The sequence below is a fragment of the Nicotiana tomentosiformis genome, chromosome 12, assembly GCF_000390325.3.
Source record: "Nicotiana tomentosiformis chromosome 12, ASM39032v3, whole genome shotgun sequence".
Classification (NCBI taxonomy): Eukaryota; Viridiplantae; Streptophyta; class Magnoliopsida; order Solanales; family Solanaceae; genus Nicotiana; species Nicotiana tomentosiformis.
Genome location: NC_090823.1, coordinates 39,825,440 through 39,842,633, shown reverse-complemented (window position 1 = coordinate 39,842,633; position 17,194 = coordinate 39,825,440). Strand labels below are relative to the sequence as shown.

Genomic DNA, 17,194 nt, shown 5'->3' with positions numbered 1-17,194 from the left:
CCGAGTGTGTCACCATGGGGCGCACTAGTTCTCTTTGAGAGGAAGAAAGATAGATCACTCAGGATGTGTATTGACTATCGGCAGCTCAACAAAGTCACAATCAAAAAAAATACCCATTACCAAGAATAGATGATTTGCTTGATCAGTTACAGGGCGCTAGGTACTTCTCCAAAATTTATTTATGGTTCGGGTACCACCAATTGAAGATCAGGGAGCAGGATATTTCGAAAACAGCTTTCAGGACCCGGTATGGGCACTTTGAATTTATGGTAATGTCTTTTGGGCTAACAAATGCCCCAGCGGCTTTCATGGATCTTATGAATCAGGTTTTCAAGCCTTTCCTCGATTCTTTTGTGATAGTGTTCATTGACGATATTCTTTTGTATTCACGAGGTTGAGATGACCATGCTGATCATCTCAGGGCAGTTTTGCAGACTCTTCATCAGCACCAATTGTACGCGAAATTTTCAATATTTAAATTTTGGCTCGAGTATGTCACATTCTTGGGTCATGTTGTCTCCAGAGAAGGAATTAAGGTTGACCCTTAAAAGATTGCAGCGGTGAAGAATTGGCCTAGACCTACAATACCAACCGAGATTCGTAGTTTCTTGGGCTTAGCAGGGTATTACAGGAAGTTTGTGGAGGGGTTCTCTACTCTTACCTCTCCGTTGACTAAATTGACTCAGAAAGCGGTTAAGTTCCAATGGTCTGATGCTTGTAAAAGGAGCTTCCAGGAGTTAAAATCAAGATTGACTACAACGCCGGTATTGACCCTGCCAGGGAGTACAGAGGGGTTTGTGGTATATTGCGATGCTTCAAGGATCGGGCTTGGGTGTGTATTAATGCAACACGGCAAGGTTATAGCTTATGCTTGTAGGCAACTCAAGAATCATGAAAAGAACTATCCAACACATGACTTAGAACTTACAGCGGTGGTTTTTGCATTAAAATTTCGGCGTCATTATTTGTATGGGGTCCATGTGGATATATTCACGGACCATAAGAGCCTTCAATATATTTTCAAACAGAAGGAGCTGAATCTGAGCCAGAGAAGATGGCTTGAGTTACTCAAGGATTACGACATCGATATTCTATAGCTTGGCATGGATGATGGTACACTAAGGTACCAAGGGCAGCTATGTGTTTCAAATATAGATGGTCTCCGGGAAAGAATCATGATCGAGGCGTACACTTCCAGGTATTCCGTGCACCCGGGCTCTACAAAGATGTATCATGATCTCAAGGAAGTCTATTAGTGGAGTGGCATGAAAAGGAATATGGTGGACTTTGTGGCAAGGTGTCCGAATTGTCAGCAAGTAAAGGCCGAACACCAACGACCTGCTGGGTTGGCACAGAATATAGAAATTCCAATATGTAAGTGGGAAATAATTAATATGGATTTTGTGGTAGGATTACCATGTATTCCGCGCAAGTTTGACTTAATTTGGGTGATTGTGGATCGACTCACGAAATTAGCACATTTCTTGCTAGTTAAATCTACCGATACAGCGGAACAGTATACTCAGTTGTATATCAAGAAAATAGTCAGGCTGCATGGCACTCCAGTTTCTATCATTTCCAATCGAGGAGCTCAGTTCATGGCCAATTTTTGGAAGAAATTTCATCAAAGTTTGGGTACTCAGGTGAATCTTAGTACAGCCTTCCATCCACAGACCGACGAGCAGGCAGAGCGGACTATTCAAACACTTGAGGATATGTTGCGTGCTTGTGTTCTTGACTTCAAGGGTAGCTAGGATGATCATTTTCCACTCATAAAATTTGCTTACAACAGCAGCTTCCATGCTAGTATTCAGATGGCACCATTTGAGGCGTTATATGGTAGGAGATGTAAATCTCCCATTGGGTGGTTCGAGATTGGGGAAGCTGAGCTGATAGGACCAGACCTTGTGTATCAGGCTATGGAAAAGGTTAAAATCATTAAGGAGCAGTTGAAAGCTACTCAGAGTCGTCAAAAATCCTATTTGGATGTTTGTCGTAGAGACTTAGAGTTCAAAGAAGATGATTGGGTATTCTTGAAGGTTTCCCCCATGAAGGGTATAATGCTGTTTGGAAGGAAAGGGAAATTGAGTCCGAGGTATGTCGGGCCATACAAAATCATTCAGAGGATTGGTCAAGTGGCGTACAAGCTTGAGTTACCACCCGAGATGTCGTTAGTGCATCCGGTATTCCATGTGTCTATGTTGAAGAAGGTAGTTGGAGATCCGTAAGCTATTGTGCCAGTTGAGACCATTGAGGTTAATGAAGAACTGTCATATGAAGAAATTCCAGTTGCCATTCTTGATAGGCAAGTCCGAAAGTTGAAGAATAAAGAAATTGCCTCCGTGAAGGTGTTATGGCGAAACCAACAGGTTGAAGAGGCTACTCGGGAGGCCGAGGAAGAGATGAAAAAGAAGTATCCTTACTTGTTTGTATAAGCTATGTAACCTTTTTATAAAACTGTAGCCTATGAATTTTTGTATCACTTGTTCGGTTAATGTAAAGGTGCTTCTTTCTAAATATATTGTATGTGAGGCCACGGTTGGTGTTTTTATGAGTTATGTTACGTCATTGGATTATATATGTTTTAAGGATGTGTTTCTGAGGCTCTCTGGCAAGTGGATAGGCCTAGTTACAGGGGAAACTCTGGCGAAATTTTTGGAAATTCAGGGAGTTGGTCAAATTTGGGGTTGCTGGTGTGTGGTATGAAAACTGAGTTGCATAGGATAATAATAGTGAGCCTTGATCCTCATTCGAGGACGAATGATCTTAAGTTGGGGAGGATGTAAGGCCCCGTAAAATATTTCCTAAAAACCGGGGTTCCGTGATGCTGGGGTAGGAGTAGAAGTTAATAATAGTAAAAATTCTTCGGAGTTTTCCTAAAAACTGGGGTTTGGACTTTTTGGATTGAATAGTGCGCTGGGGAGTTGAAGAAAAATATTTTGCATAAATAGGCATTTCTGCGGCCCATTATGCGGCCGCATAATCACTCTGCGGGCCGCAGAATGGCCGCAGAGTGAAGCAGCTATTTGGGCCATTTTTTATGTCAATTTCGCGGCCAGTTATGCGACCGCACAACCATTTCGCAGGCCGCACTTTTGTCGCACAATCAGCCTTAGAATTTTTGCGGAGGAAGGTTTTGCAGCGCATTATGTGACCGCAGAACAGGTCTGCGGGCCGCATAACTACCGTAGACCCAGGCAAATTTTTTTCAGTTTTTGGCACTAAATTATGCGGACCGCATATCCATTCTACGATCGCATATGCGGCCGTATACCCTATTTCCGAGCTTTATTTTTAGGTTTTTATAACCCGACCCTACTTCGTTAAACACACGCAAAGGATCATTTTTGAGCAAAACTCCTGATGTTTTAGAGAGAAGGGAGAGTGTTTTAGAGAGAGAGAGAGAGAGAGAGAGAGAGAGAGAGAGAGAGAGAGAGAGAGAGAGAGAGAGAGAGAGAGAGAGAGAGAGAGAGAGAGGAAACCCTAGGCTAATTTTCTTCAATCCTTGCTCCAATCTTGGAAGATTAACAAGGATAACCCACAAGGTCTTCATCCTAAAGGTAAGATTCTACATCCTAACCCTCAATTTAAAGTTTTATCTAGAATTGGGTAATTAGTAAGATAATATTTGGGCATGGGAGTTGTTATCTTGCATGCATGTGTTATCAAATAATGTAGGAAGGTTGTGAGCTAAAAATGGTAGAGAATGGGTTGAGGGATGATGGAATATTTTGTAAAAGGTCCTTAAAAACCTTAGTGTACACCTAGTGCTTGATAATATGCTCAAATGAGCTAGAATCATGATAATCTTCCTAATTTTGGTTCAATTTGTTATATTTCTAAAATAGATTGAAGTTGCTAAGAATTCCAAAATATTTTAGAGTTTAAAGGAAGCTCAATTGAGGTATGTTGGCTAAACCCCTTCTTCTTAGAATTGAGTTTCACGGTCTTCGTGTGATTGGTGTAAGTTATGTAAGACCCTAGTTGATCATTATGAAATCGGTTATCCCGAGTAATCTTCTGTTGAAGGATATATGTTCAATATGTATTCTAAATGCTTCATCGTGCCATCTTATCATTTAAGGATGTGTTCAAATTATAGAATATGTGTTAACAATGTTAAGACTTCAAGTCAAGATCGAATAAAGGATGTTATGCCAAATTGTATGAAAAGCCTCTATGTGCCTAAGATTCCCTAATTGCTCATATGTGTATTTAATATCTTGAATGGAAAGCCTTATTGTTGTTGAAGATGATAATGATGTTTGAATGTGGAAAGGGGAACTAAAATTATGAAATATGGCCAAGTGCCAAGAATGACTTTATAACTGTGGCCACCTGTGCCAATGAATTGAAAAGAGGTAAAAGAGGTATGAAGTGAGATGATTGATTGAAAAAGGTAATGCCTAGAGTGAGACGGCCTAGCCGATCGGGCCGTGATCGGACGCCATGCCCCACATATGGTGGTAATTGTGCTGGAAATTATAATGAAATTATGGTTATTGTTGATGTCTCAAATGAGACGACCTAGCCGATCGGATCGTGATCGGACTCCGTGTAAGAATACGGTAGTATTGTGAATTATGGTATATCGTCACTAAATATCACCCAACCTGATAACATGAAAATTGACTTGAAAACTTATGTGATCCTTACCTTGATGTTTTAGTATTATTTGAAGCTCTTATTGAATTCTTGATTATTCCCCCTTGTATTATTATTCACTCTAATGAGATGGTGTTTAGTTTTACATACTTGTACTATTCGACAGTACTAACGTCCCTTTTGCCGGGGGCGCTGCATATTTAAATGGATGCAGGTGGTTCCATAGCAGGCAGTGTTGATCAGCGATAGTGGTACATCCTCCTCTCAGCAGACTTGCTGAGCCCACTTCATCCTTGTATCTTTTGTTCATATTATTATCACGTTTCGAGGTATAGCCGGGCCTTGTTGTCGGCACTATCAAAATACTCTTTGTATCTTTTAGAGGCTCCGTAGACACTATGTGGGTTGTACATGGGTGCTAGAAAAGTCAAACAAGTTATGCTGTGTTTTGATCACTTGTTCCACTCAAACTATAAGAATATGTGTATTTTGAGACTTAAAAGTGAAGTAACTAATGAAATGATTTAGAATTGTATTCATGATCTTCCTATTGTCTAATTAATGAATATATGTCACTTCTTTTTCCATGAGTGAGTTTGGGGTAGAAAGTATCTAGCAGGCTTGCTTGGCCGGGTGCACTCGGTTGAGCGTCGGTCGCGCTCCCCGAGTTAGGGGCGTGACACTTGTTCTTTAATTTTTGATGAAATCTCCAGAAAGGGTTACCCTCGACTTCTATGTTCCAAGCATCTCTAACTACATCCTTAAAGCCTTCTCGATCAGTCCAAAGTTAAGAAATCTAAAATATCTCATTGTAGGCATACTACCAGAGGTTACTTTCAGGTTTCAGCCATAGAGGGGCATGGTCAGAGTTTACTCTAGGTAGATGAATCACTGAGGAGTTGGAGTATTTGGTAGCCCACTAGTGATTGAGCAGAACCAAGCATTCTTTTGTATTTCTGAATCTTATCTTTGTCCACAAAGAGTTCTAGTATAGCAATAAAGGTGAGATTGTTATTGGTTTTGAGGTATTTTAGTCTATCACAGGCATTTTTAATGCCTCTAGTGTTCCAAAAAAGTGTGCTAATCATTGGAGGATTGGGCAGTGGTTGTGAGCTTAGCTCTGGATCTTGTCAGAGGGATACACGAAGAAATAATAGTATCATTTTTACTATTGTTTGCATGTATGTTTAGGTTAGTGTTCGATTGTGTACTCCAAATATAGCACGATTTAGCAGCAAGAATACCAGATTTTTTATAGCTTAACCACCATTTAGACTGAAAAGAGACCACATTTCTAACAGTAAAACTTTCAAATCATTTTTAAGCTGCCAGAAATATTAAAATTTCAACATAATTAATTTTCACTAGAAAGTTGAAGAGGAACTTTGAAGCAATAGTTAAGTTATCTCCATCTGACCTATATGTTATGAATTGAAGCAATCAAATCAGCCACTGATGTTTGTGTCAGGTTAAGCTGTCAACATTACACTCTTGGGGTGCAAATCTTACCTAAACACTACGTGAATGCGAGATGCTTCGTGCATAAGGTTGTCTTTTCTATTCCGTTGGAAAGTTCATTCTAGAATTTGGATATTATCGACAGCCAGGCTGCAGGATTTACATTTACCATAATAAGTAATTTTCACGACCACACCGTCGATAAATTAAATATTTACACCGACCTAAGTTTCAGAATTATGAATCTCAGAAAATAAACAAATAAGTGCTATACTCAATAAATTTCAGAGTGGAGTAATTCATTAACCGGCTGAGAGTAAAAAATAAACACTTAAAACTCTGAATGCTGGTTATCCTTTATTATACAATGCAGAAAGAGTATACAGAACTATCACAACTTCAACCACTTGTACACACCCCCTACATAAGAGGGCTATTTATAGTACATTTGTACAACAAGATGCTCAAAATCATGCAAGGAAGAGAAGGGCATTTATTCACTTTTACAGACAACCAACGTATGGACTACCCAATATTCAAGAAGTCCTCAGCCTGTCAAATGTTGAAGAGCCATCGTGTGCAAAAATGTCCATGATTCTGTCAGATCCATCGCACCCCGTGCTTATGCTGCGAGAGAGATGAAAAGGTGCTAGCAGCGAGGATGATCAATCTTTCTTGTAAACCAATGTTGGATAATCCGGACTCCACATATTTTTCTCCACGAACTCAGATATTTGTGCCTGCAATAGTTCCACCAATTAAAGAACTCAAGTTTTTAAATTATATTAATGTAGGCAGTTATCACGGCTAACTGAACAAGCTTCTCGAACAATCAAAATAGGTTTAGGTTCTCCTTAGTTGCAGTTCATTAATGTTCTGAATAGAAGCTACCACCAATTACAAAACCCTTGTTTTTTTAAAATATATTACTGTAGGCAATTATCACACAACTACACAAATTTCTCAGACGGTCAAAAAAGTTTTAGGTTCTCCTTAGTTTCTTTTTTTTTATTTTTTTTAAAAAACCATTTGGTATCCAGAAAGAACTATACCAACAAATTCAGATTCGTGCCGCATAGGACCTATTTAAGGGGGAAGCACTCCTTAGAATTTTTCCATTCCCATAGCTCGAAACCGAGACCTTTCTCGTTAAAGGCGAAGGGATCTCATCCATCCCACCGCATACATTGGTGGTAGATTCTCCTTAGATGTAATTCAATAACATGTTGAATAGAAGCTACCACCAACTAAGGAATCCAAGTTTCAAAATATATTACTGCATGCAACTATCACACTCAACTCGGGGTGGACACACCAGGTACATGAATCTCTTCCTTTATGTTGTTGCCAGCGCTTTCCCGGACCAAGCTGGTATTTTGTTATTACAAAGGGCAGGCAAAGCCCAAAGGCACTATCCCAAGAGAAAAGGGGGAACAAGGAGAGGACCTGGAAATTATTGTAATCTTGTCCAATCTTGTGAACCCTACATCCATCTTATATCCGAATTTTTACGAAATTTATCTTGCAGGTACATCGGATCTTAGAGACCCAAGAATGCCTCGCATTTAACTTTGTTAGACTCATAATCATGCTATAGAATTTGTCTTTCACCATGTTAGGTATTTTTCATCACATAGAAATCTCGTAGCATTCTTCCATTTCGTGTATCAATCTATTATGCATGTTAAATCTTCAGCTATCATTTCCAATCTACCATGGGAATGAGCTGAGATATCTAAATTATGTGCATTTATGCACCACAGTATCGTCTAAATCTCATTTTCATTCATTCTTCTTATGCCTTCATTCTCATCAGAGCTAACTTTGCAATTCATATACTGTCTTAATTCCATCTTATTATGAAACCGTTGCAATTTAACATGCTTCCAGTGGTTCATAATTTGGGTTGGCGATTCCCTTCCAGTGGTTCATTCATAATTTGGGTTCATAATTTGGGTTGGCGATTACCTTGCGTAAATAGCATGTACTTCATACTATATATTATTGGTTAGTTCATTCATAACTGGGGTAATTATACATAGTCAAAACAAGTCCCAGGTGCAAACACACGGTTCGGGAAGCTCCTATATATCTCCAAAGATAACTGGTTCATAAAGTAAAAATACCTCATCAAGTTTCCGTAACTCTCGACTGTCCATTTCACGGTATCCTTCTGCTAGATCCTCTTCTATAGCTTCCTTTACCACAGCTGCAGCTACCTCCTTTGTTATATCACGTATCCTGTGATGAAAATAGTTCATTCACTAAGTTTAGCAACAATGTAAATCTGAAGCATATAGAGCAATGACATCTTAGTGATGCATTTCAAAATGTAAAATGATTCTCAAGAGATGGAGAACTATATCTAGAAGGTTGAGGAAGTCTAGAGTTTTGTAAGACCGTCTTTAATTGACATCCAAGAGGGTTTTACTGGGAATTTAGCAGATCTTGAGAACTGGTGCCAACTTGAGACAAGTTTCTTATCAGTCTCCAACTAAAGAAATTCATAAGCATTTTTCTGAAATAAAAATTTTGTATCTCATGTCTGGAATGCAACTCCTGAGCAAACTGAGAAGACTAACATTCCTTATCTATTTTTAGGTGGCAGCAAAATAGATAAAACTTCTCTACTAGTCTCATAATGTTGCTTTGTGTTCCTAAAGTTGCCACCTAGTAGTTTTTTTCCGGTGAGTTGTCCCCCTGTAAATGAAGCTCCCAAATACTTCTAAAGAATATACCTGGATATCGAAGGGTATATAACCCCCTTGAGGACGTCCTCCTCTGTCATATATGCAGCCAAGCTGCAATATCCACGTCTTAGTTAGAAAACAGAAGTACATACTCATGTGCTAATAGATCGGTAGACTCGGAAACTTTACTAAAGCATCGAAAGAGTTAAGTACCACTCAGCTGCAGCCTGCAACATGCCATCTGAAACAATTCTAGATCCCGACAGGAGAGTACCAAGTCCTATTCTGAAGCATGTACGAAAAACATTGTTAGGAGGAAAAGAAAAACAACAGAAAAGAGAATATGGAAAAGCTTAAACTAGCTAGCTTCATCTTTGGACATTTGGAGTCTAACCCAGGAAAAAGGAACATGTTGTTTGCTTGGTTGCAGTGTCCAACATGACCATTTCCTGCAAAATTCCATGCAGATAAAAATTGTTACTCCAAGGACAAGATCTGTATATTATCATCTGATATCAATTTATCTTGTATGGCTTTACCTATACTAAAATCAAAATTTTCCAAACTTTTACCGATAAAAAAATTGAATTTTTTAAACTTTTCTTTACAATATATTTTTCCCCCAAGTATATTTGCTAAACATGCTTGATGAATATCCTATTAGCATTTTTCTCTTGTCAAAAGCAAGAAGAAATGCTATAATGTTACACAAAGATGTAATTCTTTTATTGAAGTACTGCAGAAAAATAAATATCAGAAAGTCGGACTGCAACATTTACCTTATCCTAAAAGCTTCTCTTGTTAAGTATTTAATTAGGTACAGAGAAGGACGAAACAGAGACAGAGAGAGAGAGAAAAGAAACACAGAGAAATTCTAAAGAAAGTTAGGATAGTATCTGTCTTAAGATGTTCGACAACAATGTTCTTCGACGTGTATAAACAAAACTTGGTTATTTTCCAATTTAGTCTTGCATAAAAGCATGCTTAGACTTCAAACAACCCTATATACATTAAGATCATATGCACTTAAAAGTACTTTAAAATGTTGGTTTTATTAATTAGTGAATGATATATCGAATCAAATTTGAAATATCTCACACAAATAAATAGAAGTTGTCATGTAATTATATGCATGAAGAATAAAAGAGTAGCATGACCAACAACAGTTGTGATGGAGTGGTAAGTGCTCCTTCATCCTTAACCAGAGGTCTCGGGTCCGAGCCCTGGGTATGGAGTCGCCTTTGTTAGGGAACGCTTTACCCTTCAATGTGGGACTTCCATACGCGTATCCAGATTTAGCCATGCCCCAATGCGGGTACCGGAGACCGGGCGGAAAATCAAAAAATAAAATAGAGTAGCATGAATTTTTGTATTATACCTAAAAACTGCTGCATCCCATTTTATCTGATTCTGGTTCCTTATTAGTGTGTTTCCCCAAAAGATTGACACATTTCTATACTTGAAAACTATTTTAAGGTAACACCACTTTTTTATCCTCAGTGATATGACTAGTTGGAAACCCACTTGATGAAAAAACGGACTTTTTTATTAGGAGAGAGAAAGAAAGGTTATGTGGAACTCTTCCCACATCTCATTTAATTGTTGGTAGTAAGAGCAATTTTGGTATTCTGCGTATATTTAACTTGTACATCAAAAGTCTTTGTTTTTTAAACTACCTGCCCAGTCAAAACCAATCACATAAAATGCGACAAAAGAAGTAATTTTTATCAGGAATATTGGGATGAAGGGAGTATTACAGATTACATAAATTTACTACTTTTTTATTGCTATCTATGTATAAAAATCTTACATACATGTAAACCAGTATTCCAAATGTTAAAAAACCAAAAGGAGAAATGTATGAAAACACCAAAAGAATGATAGCAGGTGTTAGAATACATAAGTTACTAGACATACCAAGATCCACATCCTTGAATGGACTTCCACTTGCAAAAATAATGTTGTCACCAACAATAGAAAATGCTTCCTCAGGGGTGCATTCAGCTATTAAAGAAGAAAGTTGTGAATGAGAATGCCATCAACCTCAAAATCTTGCAAGTTTTCAATTAGTATATACCATTTCTTGTTGGGTTTGACATTGGAAAAATTGCAGGCCGAGTTGAAGTTGAATGTCTAAGGGCTTCCAATACCTGAAATTTCCAAAATTTCTAACACAAATCTTCCAGCAGTGCCAAAATAGAAATTAAAGCCTACAAAGACAGCTGATAAATCTGTCATGCGAAATCACCATTATAACCACAAGAAAAAAACAGGTAAGGAAGAGGGACATGGAATGAAACCAAATAATAGCCCGGGCTGCTCAATAATAATAGCCCAGGATGCATCTCATTCACACAATTTTGCTCAGTCACCCACATAATTGATACTGAAAAATAACTTTACTTTACCAACATAAAGTAATGCACCAAAGCACTTCTCACAACCAAAGCACTTCACTTTGTGAGAAGTACACATGCTTTTTATAAATCTTAAGCGAAGGTATAATTAAAACCCGAAACCTGAGCAAGAGAAAGTAAAGAACAAACAAAGCTGGTATAGAGTAGCCATACAGAAATCGAAAGTAAACCAGAAAAAAAAAAAGATAAACAGAACACCTTAAAGAACCTGCACACGGTATTGTTACGTGGTTGTCTCAGAAAAGCCACTATTCAAAGTTAAAGGGCTCTCATATTCTCTTTTCCCCTTTCTCCTTTACAAGTCACATTTAAAGCAGCTCTCCATTCTCCAGCGTACAAATGCCAATCCAAAAAAGCCAACTTTAATGCTCACAAAAAGAGGGAGAAGGATGTGTTTCCAGTTCTCACACCTTTAAGTGGCCATAATGCTAAGAAAGATTTGGGAGGAAAACATGTGCTCCAACTAAAGCAAAAACATTTCCATGTTCAACTTTTAAATCAGCTAATATTAAGTTATTATTCCAAAATGGAAAATGAGAATCCTTAAACCCAGTCTTGGCCCGTTCTTTATATGTTAGCCTGCAGACACAAGTCTGCTACAATGAACTTTATAGAAGCAGACATGAAAATCCAATCACCATGCCTCAATGTTGATTGACAATTACACAAATGACATATTTCTTAGTAGGAAATAGCATTGTGGTTTCACATTTTATTTTATGACAATACAAGAAAGTTTCTCTTTTTTCGAGTTTCGAAAGGTCATCCAAGAAACAGAGAGCCTCTCATCTTTACTAAAATACTATCTCCAATGGATAGGGAATGACATCACTCTGATTTGCAGAATAAGAATTAGGAGCTCTCCCTTTTATGGCAGAGATATTTTCATACCAAGAAAATGAATAAAAATGGATCAAATCCCTCCATTTCCTTCCAATTGGTGAGATTCAATCTCTTTCTTGGGAAATTATGGTCAAGCCATCCCCCCTTTATTCCTCAGAATCACAGGGAGTGTTTGATAACAATAAACACTTTAAAACAATGAACTAAGAGGTTAGACATCAAATTTATTAAATTAATATAAACCCACTCAATATGTTAATTTTTCACATAAATTGCTGAGATCTGGAATCCAGCAAATTTGCCTGATCAAGTTAAACCAAAAACTAGATCCATTTTGGAATCTGGAGATGCAATTTAAAGTATATTTAAAAGCAAACCTTCTCATGTAAAACGTGTATAATTAAAAACAAAATCAACATATTTATTTAGCATGACTTTATCTTGTTGTCTTTTGAATAATTTTTCCATAATTATTGGACATTAGAATAAAAATTAAGCATTCAAATTTAGATTGTCAAATTTAAATTTTGACTAGTAAAACCCATCCTACAAGCTAGAAAATTTGCAATTTCTAAATTCCAATTTCATATGAAAGAAGCGGACACCTCAATTCATTTGCAATGAGTTGTAGCCAGTAGTTTTTACTTAAAAACTCGTTATTCAAAGAAATCTGTGTGATTTTCCCCCTAAATTTCACAACTATATCTTCAAAGAACATTGTGCGAACCATCTGTCATTCTAGCATCAAGCGCTGCAAGAAATTATCATGTACAAGCGAGATAACAGCAAAGCAAATCTCCATGAAAATATATAAATTAAGGTTTTTTCTTCTCGTTGCGGCAACGAAATAAAAAGGAACAAGTGCATATATTTATGTAGCTAAAATAAATGCCAAATTATCAATTTCTTCATTTTATACCTCTTTTGAAAACAAGCCTCCAACAGCAGACAAACCAAGAAGTACATCCGGCTTCACTTGGTGTACCTGAACCAATACATAGTAAGATTGGAGTCATACTAATAGTACACAGCGACAAACATAAGAGATGTTTCACTCATGAATTAATGCATTTCTTGGTATATAAGCTTCTATCTCTACTCCCTCCTTCGGGTACCTAACTTTTTCACTCTTCAACTCCGTCATGTATCCTCACGACTAAAAAGACAAGCTATACGAGTTCACAAGTCAGCTGATTAGCAATAGTTATTCAAAGTCAAAGCCTCATGAGTACCTACACTTCATGATTACCTACAGTTACTGTAATAGAAGGATTTTCCACTTTTAGCTTATGGAAGATCTTAATCTTATTGCATTGAAATCCATGTTCTCAGCACCATCGTTCAAGTAAATTTTAAATTTAAAGTTCTAGTTTATCTTGACTTAGGTCGTGTCAGAGTTTAGCCATCACCATATTATTTCACTCATCTGTCCAATTAGCTTCTATCCTTCAACCAACATAATTAGTTTAGTTTGAACACAACTGTGATATCTTGTTTTGCCTCCATCTACATTTCCTTGAGATGTCAAATGTTTATCTGATAAATGAAACAGTCATCATGTAAATTTTCCTTTTTAACTAGATATACTTAACTATACTCAAAGTAAACAGTTGAAAAATAAGAAAATTCCGAGTTGGTATTAAGACAAGACGGTCCATAAAAAACCCCGAGTCTTAGGACCCGTTTGGCCATAGATTTTGCCAAAATAAATTTGGGTTTTATTTGGCAAACACATGTTTGCCCGTAGATTTTGCCTACATTTTGGCAAAATCCCAAATCCCAAAACAAACTCAATAGCTGGTTTTGGGCCAAAATATCACTATTACATTTTTTAAAAATTGCCCCAAACTTTTGTATTTTATAAAAGAGTCCACCATTTATTATTTTGTAACAATGTTGCTTAGTCTTCTCGGTCACCTGATAGTGTATCATGTAGTTCATTATAAAAATGATAATTTTGTATCAAATTTATTTATGTTCAAGACTATGGTTTGCGATAATATAATGAATGTTATTGATAATGGTATTGTTGGGTATTTGTGATAGTTTTTAGAACTTGTGGGTATAAGTCATGTTTCATGTTTTTCCAAAATAAATTTGGGAAATATGTTTTGAAAGCTGATGTACAAACACATTTTCATCTTCAAACCAAACTTCACCCAAATCAGATTTTTCAGAAAAAATTTGGGAATCTATGACCAAACGCTAGCTTAAAAAAATGAAAGTCAGTTTTCGCTCATGAAAGGATAAAGGCTAATTACCACTTCCGCAAGAGTTGCACCTTCTCTCAGTCGTTGGCGTTCAGTCTCTTTGATCTTTCTAGCAAATGGGCGAGCATCAGGATCAATATTATCACGTGCCTCAGTAATTAAACCCTAAATACATTTAAAAACAACCATCAATAATAACGTCATAGTTACATCCACCTAAAACATTTCATATCCACAAAGAAGATACAACAACAACAACAACCCAGTATAATCCCACTAGTGGGGTGTGGGGAGGGTAGTGTGTACGCAGACCTTACCCCTACCTTGGGGTAGAGAAGCTGTTTCCGATAGACCCTAGGCTCCCTCCCTCCAAGAGCTCCCCACCTTGTTCTTGGGGTGACTTGAACTCACAACTTCTTGGTTGGAAGTGGAGGGTGCTCACCACTAGAGCAACCCCCTCTTGTCCACAAAGAAAATATTTATAGAAATGCAAAAAGAAGTTCAAACTAACATTCACCATAGATCGACGTACTGTAGGCATTCGATCAGACTACTTTTGAGGATCTAAGCACAGAAAGGTAAAGAACCGCATCAAAAGCATTAAAGGCACAACAGAAGTCTGAATCATGAACTGCTCACAGGCAGGAAGCACCTCAGCACTTTTCAGGACCTTGCTTGTTGCTTTGCCCCATATAATTATTGCCAAAAGAGACTGGTACTTAATATGTGGTATAACGCTATAATTACTCCCTATGTGTCAAATTTCTGCCTGATATTCCACTTCTTTTGCTATATCCGTACTTTCTTTCCCATCTTTCTATGCAATAAACTCAAACCACCACTGGATTTTTACTTGTACATAGGGCTTGTGCTCTCACTGTATATCTGTGTGCTTTGAGTCAGGATCAGCATTGTCAAAGGTGAGCATAAAAAAGCCCAAATATTTGCTATAGTTTAAGTGCAAAGAGTAATTCAAGCACCAGCTTTAGTGAAAGAGGATGTAAATGACTACAAAAAAAGGGCAACCCGGTGCACTAAGCTCCCGCTATGTGTGGGATCCGGGGAAGGGCCGGACCACAAGAGTCTATACACAATGCGAGAAAAAACAGTAAATACAAGCAACAATTCTACGGATCTTTGAATTGAAAATATATGAAGTAAAAATTATGTAATCTAGTTTTCAAAAGTACAATTACGTGAAATATATTAAGTAAAATTATGATGTAATCTAGTTCAAACCATTAGACTTCTGATTCAGACAAAAAAATGGAATCTTAAGTTAATAATGTAGGTCAAGTGACTAGTTTGCTTATTGTAGATTTATAATTTCTATTTCTAATCAGTAAAAATTCGTTCATTCATTCATTAACATAATATATCACTTTGTCGATTATATTTATCGTTTAATAAATTCCCTTTCAAGATAGAGTCCATGGGTGATAAGGTGCATCTTAAGTAGCCTGACGTTTTGTTGCCTGGACTGAAGCGCTGCCTGAGTTACGCAAAGTGCCGAACCTATGTCCCACCTGCCTTCAAGACTTAAGCATGAACCTTTTAGCAAAACCACTATGGACGAGACTATTATATCAAAAAATTAAGCAACAGTGAACTGAGAACATATAATACTAGAGTTTTACAATAACATGTGCATGACAATGCTGACAAAAGCAAAAGACGCACTGAAGTACCAAAGTATGTTAGGGCAAACGCATAGTGTAATTAAAACGCACGATTTAGTAAAGAAAGGTGTATAATGAAGAAAAAATTTATATATATATAGGAAATCAGTGTCAATTTGGAATGAGGTCCTTGAGAAGATGGAAAAAAGGTTGGAGAATTGGAAGAGACGATATCTCTCCCTGGGTGGTAGAATAACTCTAATCAACAGCGTGCTTGACGCACTACCCACTTACACCATGTCTCTATTTCCGGCTCCTTCTTCAGTGTTGAAACGCATGGACAAATTAAGGAGAGATTTTCTTTGGAATGGCAATAAACTATCAAAGCCTATTTGCCTTGTAAATTGGAAAACAGTCATCAAAGACAAAAGGAAGGGGGGTCTGGGAATTAAAAACCTTAAGAATCATAATGAAAGTCTTCTGATGAAGTGGCATTGGAGATTCAACATGGAGGAAAATGCATTTTGGAGGAGAACTTTTGTGGAAAAGTTTTCGTTGGACAATCCATGGCGCACCAAAGAGTCTAGAGTGCCTCATGGCACCGGTTTATGGAAACATATTAGAGGGCATTGGAACAAGTTTGAGTCAAACATGGGTTTTATTCTTGGCAATGGAAGAAAAATCAGGTTTTGGGAAGATGCATGGTTGGGTCATACGCCACTAAAAGACCAATTTTCAGATTTTTATAATCTATCCTTGCGTCACAATTGGGGCAATTGCAGATTTCTGTACATCGCAAGGCTGGAATTTGAGACTTGGAATATTAATGATTGGGAAATGGAGAGGGTAGGCCTCTTGCTACAATTGCTAAGCAACACTGTTTTGGACCACTACAAAATGGACTCTATCAATTGGAAGGGTCACTCCAAGGGCATTTTTTCAGTTAAAGGCTGTTACAATATATTGGGTTGTAGCAACAGTGAGTTATGGCCTTGGAAAAAAATATGGTACAACATGGCACCTTTAAAGGTTTCTTGCTTCTCTTGGATTGTGGCTAAGGAGGCATGCCTTACAGAAAACAATCTCCAGAAGAGGGGTTTCAAGCTGTAAAGCAGATGCCCTTTATGTGAAGAACAATCTGAAGATGTTACCCATCTTTTTTTGCATTGCAAGGTTACAAACCAGTTATGGAACATGTTCTTTTCAATATTTGGTATGTCTTGGACCATGCCTAACTCCATTTCAGAAATGCTGAAATGCTGGACCAGGGAGGGTCTATGCAAGGAAGCTCAAAAGACCTGGAACACTGTTCCTCAAGTTATCTGGTGGTCTGTCTGGCTTGAAAGAAACAG

General features: G+C 37.5%; 1 protein-coding gene across 1 annotated transcript in view; it reads right to left on the bottom strand.

Annotated features, from left to right (window-relative positions):
• Positions 1 to 6,394: 6,394 nt before the first annotated feature.
• LOC104111265 (NAD-dependent malic enzyme 62 kDa isoform, mitochondrial) overlaps positions 6,395 to 17,194 on the bottom strand; it is a 46,478-nt gene continuing 35,678 nt past the window's right edge. The window contains exons 11-19 of the mRNA XM_070191726.1: positions 14,275 to 14,388; positions 12,933 to 12,998; positions 10,831 to 10,903; positions 10,671 to 10,757; positions 9,148 to 9,202; positions 8,967 to 9,038; positions 8,802 to 8,864; positions 8,190 to 8,304; positions 6,395 to 6,803 (exon numbers count right to left, since the gene is read on the bottom strand). Coding sequence (XP_070047827.1) covers positions 6,729 to 6,803; positions 8,190 to 8,304; positions 8,802 to 8,864; positions 8,967 to 9,038; positions 9,148 to 9,202; positions 10,671 to 10,757; positions 10,831 to 10,903; positions 12,933 to 12,998; positions 14,275 to 14,388 — 720 coding nt within the window. The 3' untranslated portion in view covers positions 6,395 to 6,728. The remainder of the gene's footprint in view (positions 6,804 to 8,189; positions 8,305 to 8,801; positions 8,865 to 8,966; positions 9,039 to 9,147; positions 9,203 to 10,670; positions 10,758 to 10,830; positions 10,904 to 12,932; positions 12,999 to 14,274; positions 14,389 to 17,194) is intronic.